We start from the raw sequence: 6474 nt of genomic DNA on the forward strand, positions 1-6474 counted from the left end.
TATTGCTCTTGATATATGTGAATGACCTCCCTTCTTATGTGAAACAAGATGCAGAAGTGACACTGTTTGCTGATGATATAAGCATAATTATTAAACCAATAAAATAGAATCCGACTGAAAATGATACAAATAAGGTCTTTGGTTTTCTGCGAATGGGCTTGCTCTGAACTCTGAAAAAAAAAACACAGTACATCAAATTTTCTGCTGCAAAAAGTATAATTCCTTCAATAAACATAGCACATCAAAAGAAGTCAGTAGCCAGGGTAGAGCACACTAAGTTTTTGGGTGTACATATAGATGAGAATCTTAATTGGAAAAGTCATATTTTGGACTCCTAAAGTGACTAGTTTCAGCAACTTTTGCAATCAGAATAATTTCCAATTTTGAGGATGTAGAAATTAGTAAGCTAACATACTTCTCATACTTACACTCTCTGATATCATACGGAATAATATTGTGGGTCAACACCATACTTAGGCAAAAGGTATTCACTGCTCAAAAGAAAGTAGTTAGAATAATGTGTGAAGTTCATTGTCGCACATCTTGTAGGCATCTAGGTTAGGAATTCTTACAACTGCTTCTCAGTACATTTACACAGTAATGAAATTTTTTATCAACAACACGGACTAGTTTAAAATCAACGGCGACATTCATGATTACAATACCAGAACAAAGAAACACCTACACTATCCTTTACTTAACATATCTTTGGTACAGAAAGGGGTAAAATGTGCTGCTATAAAACTTTTTGATAAATTACCAGATGAAATAAAAAGTCTGTCAGACAGCAGTAATAGTTTCAGAAGCAAATCGAAATCATACCTCCTTCTATACCGTAGATGAATTCTTGAATATGAGTAAATAAATTTGGAGATATAATACATGCATTTTGAGCTACTCAAGGGAATGGGATAGATAACAGGGGGATGTTTTCCGTGCGCATTTCTTGTGCATTTGACACGTTCCACATCATAACGATTTTTCTCAAAGTCTGAGCAGTAAAAGAAAATGCACACGGAAGTAGTGGATTTCCATGCAGTCTTGAAGAAGTAGTATTGTCCTTCCAACAGGAAGACAGTGCTATTGATCAATGGAACACGTAACTAACTAACTAACTAACTAACGCCTGTTCACCCCTGGGCAGTAGCTCAGATGCTGAAGAGAGGATGCGTGGTCGCAAGACGGTTAGCCTATACTTACAGGCGTAGTCCACTTAGTGATGTCGTTACGACATTAGGTTGTAAAGTTTGTGACGTGTTTGTAGGAAGACTATTCGATGCAGAGGAAAACAACCAACGGACTGATACAGGGGATAGTCAAAACAGTGTGAACCGCTGTACTTACTTGGCAACGGTTTATTAATAAGGAGTAGGACCCCATTTGCCCGTAATACAGCTGCGGTACTTCTAGGAATAATGCCATATAATGACTCTATACTCTCCAGTGGAATGCTGTTCCACTCCCTTCTAACTCCTGTAGTGGCTCCGGAGTCTGCGCTCCCACACCGCACACACGAGTCCGATAATGTTCGAGTTCAGGGGAGAAGCTGCAGTTCAGCTGAGTGCTCCTCAGGTTGTACTGTCCTGGCTGTGTGAATGGGTGCATCGTCACCCCGAAATATGACGTCATTATTAAGGAACAACATTTCATTCATGGGGTGCACCTGATCACCTATAATGTTCACCTAATCGTTGGCTGTAACACCGTCTTTGAGAGTAATGATGGGACCAGCAGAATACCGTGATATAGCTGCCCACACCATCACACTTCCACCTCCATGCTTAAATGTTGGAATCAAGAGATCAGGATTACAGATTTCTTTTGGCGTTCTCCAGACGTAAAGCTGGACCGATGTTGGAAATAACGAAACTGTTGATTCGTCGGACCATATGACGTGTTTCCACTGATCAGCCGTCCAGGATTTATGCTGCTGACAGCATGCTTTACGATTCACTGCGTTGGTTGTCGTCACGAATGGTTTAGGTATAACAGCTCGTCCACGAATATTCGCTTTATGGATTTCTCGGCGGACAGTGTCGATATATACGGGGTCTCGAAGATGGCTCTGCAGTCAATTTAGCTGCCGTAGTTTTGTGCTGTTCTGACACAATTCGAGTTAGCGTACGACAATCTCTCTCATTTAGTTATGATTTGCGTCCAGTATTACGTTTACACGATGATGTCTTTCCATGTTTGTGTAGACTGTCGTGACTGTTGAAACAGTTGCTCTTGAAACATTCAGTAGGTTGGCTGTCTCGGTTACTGATGCTCCAGCTAATGGGGCCCCCACAACCTGCCTTCTTTGGAACTCCGTATGTCTTTCACTGCACGCCGACCTCGGCCTCTGAATGCAAATACCAAGTGTGCACTACTCGTAAACAACCTGCACTCATGTCTAGTCCGTACTGAACACGCACAGTCCGTACTGAACACGCACTGACCGTCAAACACAACCATCCCATTTCTACCACCGTTCACATTATTTTGCCTATCCCCTGTATGTGTACATAAACTTCTGGCCATTAAAATTGCTACACCACGAAGATGACGTGCTACAAACGCGAAATTTAACCGACAGGAAGAAGATGCTGTGATATGCAAATTATCACCTTTTCAGAGCATTCACACAAGGCTGGCACCGGTGGCGACACATACAACGTGCTGACATGAGGAAAGTTTCCAACCGATTTCTCATACACAAACAGCAGTTGACCGGCGTTACCTGGTGAATCGTTGATGTGATTATTCCCCCTGTAAGGAGGAGAAATGCGTAAGGAGGAGAAATGCGTAGCCTATCGCGATTGCGGTTTACCGTATCGCGACATTGCTGCTCGCGTTGGTCGAGAGCCAATGACTGTTAGCAGAATACGGAATCGGTGGGTTCAGGAGGGTAATACGGAACGCCGTGCTCGATCCCAACGGCCTCGTATCACTAGCAGTCGAGATGACAGGCATCTTATCCGCATGGCTGTAACGGATCGTGCAGCCACGTCTCGATCCCTGCGTCAACAGATGCAGACGTTTGCAAGACAACAACCATCTGCACGAACAGTTCGACGACGTTAGCAGCAGCACAGACTATCAGTTCGGTGACCATGGCTGCAGATACCCTTGACGCTGCATCACAGACAGGAGCACCTGCGATGGTGTACTCAACGACGAAGCTGGGTGACGGCGCCAGACATTATCTTCCAGTTTTAATTTTTCCACGAACTGTTGGCTCTACGATTTTAAATGAAGCACACTTTCCTTCAGAATTCCAAATTCGTTGCTTTCCCTGACCGTTCACTGTTTTCCACTGTCCACTGTGTACGAAACTTTTCCGTCAACCTCTCCACGATTGCACCTGACACACTTGGTTGACCAGTAATGCTCTGTTTACAGAGACAACCAGTGATCCTACACTGTCGACAACAACGCACAACGTCCGCCGCTCGTGGTCTCGCGGTAGCGTTCTCGCTTCCCGAGCACGGGGTCCCGGGTTCGATTCCCGGCGGGGTCAGGGATTTTCACCTGCCTCGAGATGACTGGGTGTTTGTGTTGTCCTCATCATTTCATCATCATCCAGGAAAGTGGCGAAATTGGACTGAGCAAAGATTGGATAATTGTACGGGCGCTGATAACCACGCAGTTGAGCGCCCCACAAACCAAACATCATCATCAACAACGCACAACGCTCCGTTCAGACGGTGGCTATTTCCCGTATTTCCTTCTGAACCCACAATGCACCGTTCTAACTGATAAACCTCTCGCATGTACCAATACACAAACACTCTTTTCTTGCTTTGCCGTTATTTTGTCAACGCCCTGCAATCGTAACACCAACCGGTGTCACACAATGCAAACTCGGTGAGTATGCGATTCTGCTCGTGCGTCAGTCAAACACGGTCCAGTCGCATTAACGTGACGACCGCCTATGTTCGACGTCAACGTGCGATAACCACCCACACGTCGCAGGTGGCAGCACTAGACGTGGAGGGTATATAAAGCGTGTCGGAGGACATGGTAAAACAGTGCAGTTGTCGTCGTCATACGGAAACAGAGCGGTTTATCTGACGTCCAAAAAGACCGTGATAATTTGCTTTCAGACAGAGGGTGGAAGCATTTCCGGAATGGCTAACTTTGTAAATTCTTTGCATCCCGTCACGATTACAGTGTGCACAGCAAAACTGCATTATCGAAAAGAGGCACCGAGGTAATTGGTGCACCAGAGGCCGTAAGTGACAGGAGCGAAGGACGGTTGCCGAGATGTGTGTGGGCAAGCAGCTGACTGCCCAGATGAACCAAAGAGGCGACCACCAGTACCTCCTCAACGGCCGTTCAGCTAACGTTGATGCGTGTGGGCGCCTGGTTCACGTACCCATGCTGACTGCTGTTCAGTGGCGGGGAACGTTGGAATTTTCCCGCCAGCATCGGAACTGGACGTTCAGTGAGCGGTGACAGGTGGTCTTTCCAGATGAATCACGTCCTATGCTCCATTGGACAAATGGCCGTTGGCGGATACAGCCCGGCAAAAATTTTCATGTCATTCCCTGGGTGATCTCGCCACTGGGAAGGCACAGTGGGTCTTCTTCTTCTTCTTCTTCTTCTTCTTCTTATTCATCTTCATCTTCTTCTACATGGTTTTTGGAAATTTTTTCGTATGGGACCAAACTGGTGAGGTCATCGGTCGCTAGGCTTACACACTGCTTAATCTAACTTAAACTAATTTACGACAAGGACAACACACACACACACCCATGCCCGAGGGTGGACTCGAACCTCCGATGGGGAGAGCAGCGCGAACTGTGGCAAGGCGCCTTAGACTGCATGGCTACCCCGTGCAGCCATGATCAGGCCCAGTGGACCGCACGCTGCTACAAGTTTCCTCCTCCATTGTATTCTGTCCATTGCTGCTATCCGCCATCCGTCCACATCTGTTGATGCTTGGCTCAATTCATGGAGGCCATCTCTCCAACGCTTCTTGGGTCTCCCTGGTGGTCTCTTTCCTGTAGCTGTGAAGTCCAGGAGCTTCCGAGGCCATCTGTGATCCTCCATCCGGGCCACATGGCCGGCCCACTGCATTCGTTTGGCTTTGACAGTTCCTACTATGTTGGGCTGCTGGTACAGGTCCTTGAGCTTTTGGTTCTGTCTGATTCTCCATTCCCCTATGTCTGCATCCAGAACTGGACCGAAGATCTTCTGAAGCACTTTTCTCTCAAAAACGAGGAGCTTATGGAAGACCTGTTTCCGGGAACTCCAAATCTCACAGCCATATAGAACAACAGGCTGGATCATGGTTTTATACGGTCGAATCTTGAACTGTCTGGGGAGATATCTGGACCGAAGCAGTTGTGCTAGGCTGTGGTAAGATCGGTTTCCTCCTTGTATTCTTGCAATGGCTCAACACAAGTATAAATTAATCCTTGGGAACCATGTCACCCCTACATGCAGTCTGTTTTTCTTCATCACGACGGCATGTACCAACAGGACAATGCAACGCGTCACATAGCCCGCTGAGTACGTGCGTGGTTCAAAGTTCACCGTACACCCCCAGCAACCAAACTCCTCGGATTTAAGCCCAGTCGACACTCTGTGGGCCGACCTCGATCGGACTGTTCACGCCACGGATCCTCAACAGAGAAACGTTGCGCTGCTGGCCAGGGTACTCGAGTCAGTATGGTTCCACATTCATGTCGGTACCTTTCAGAACTTCACTGACACTGTCCCTGCACGTCCACGCTGGAAAAGATGGTTATTCAGGCTTTTCACAGGCGGCCACATTAAAGTGACTGGACCGTGTGTTTGTACATGCAATGCTTTGGAAAATGCAGAGCTTTGAAGAGGAATATTCCACTGTAGTCCTGTGTGCATCACTTATCATATGAGTGCCGTCTCTCTCGCAGCGTGATCGCGCCGCAGCTGTTCGTGTAGAAACGAAACGTCCTTCTTCTGCCAATGACGGGTTGGGTATTTTCGCAGGCAGGCACCTGGACGACATGGAGTTCCAAGTGTGGGACGTGGGCGAGCCGAACAACGGCGACGGCGGCAGGCCGGAGGACTGCGTGGCGCTGGCGCGGCGCGGCTACTACCGCGACGAGCCCTGCGACCGCCAGCTGCCCTTCGTCTGCGAGATAGTGCCCTAGTGAGCGCGACTCAAGTCGCGTAACTCAAATATGAATAAAGTTTTCACATAACAAATGTCAGCATCTCCTTAGCAACGTTCTCAGTGCATTGCCCCAATTTTGGTCAGCTTTCTCTTGCAGCACGCTGCGCTCTGTGTGCCGGACTCTTCATTGTGTACCACAACTACCTGGATGTACCTACAGACAAACTAAAGTTTCTTCTGACTGTTCCGTCGCTTCTTGGTGGAATATTTTATACTAGGGGCGTTGAATAAGCAAAGCAACACATTCTTTTCTCTGTTAATTTTGGTTGAAAATATGCGGAATTTTGTTGTGCGACATCGTGGAATATTTCCAGCCCTATAGTTTC

At 47.1% G+C, this 6474-nt stretch overlaps 1 protein-coding gene across 1 annotated transcript in view; it reads left to right on the forward strand.

Annotated features, from left to right (window-relative positions):
- The window catches only part of LOC126106477 (mannose-binding protein C-like), a 98603-nt gene extending 92449 nt beyond the window's left edge, over nucleotides 1-6154 (forward strand). Inside the window, exon 6 of the mRNA XM_049912777.1 lies at nucleotides 5962-6154. Within this exon, the coding sequence (XP_049768734.1) occupies nucleotides 5962-6125 (164 nt within the window). The 3' untranslated portion in view covers nucleotides 6126-6154. The remainder of the gene's footprint in view (nucleotides 1-5961) is intronic.
- The last annotated feature ends 320 nt before the right edge of the window (nucleotides 6155-6474 follow it).

The sequence above is a fragment of the Schistocerca cancellata genome, chromosome 10 (assembly GCF_023864275.1).
Source record: "Schistocerca cancellata isolate TAMUIC-IGC-003103 chromosome 10, iqSchCanc2.1, whole genome shotgun sequence".
Lineage (NCBI taxonomy): Eukaryota > Metazoa > Arthropoda > Insecta > Orthoptera > Acrididae > Schistocerca > Schistocerca cancellata.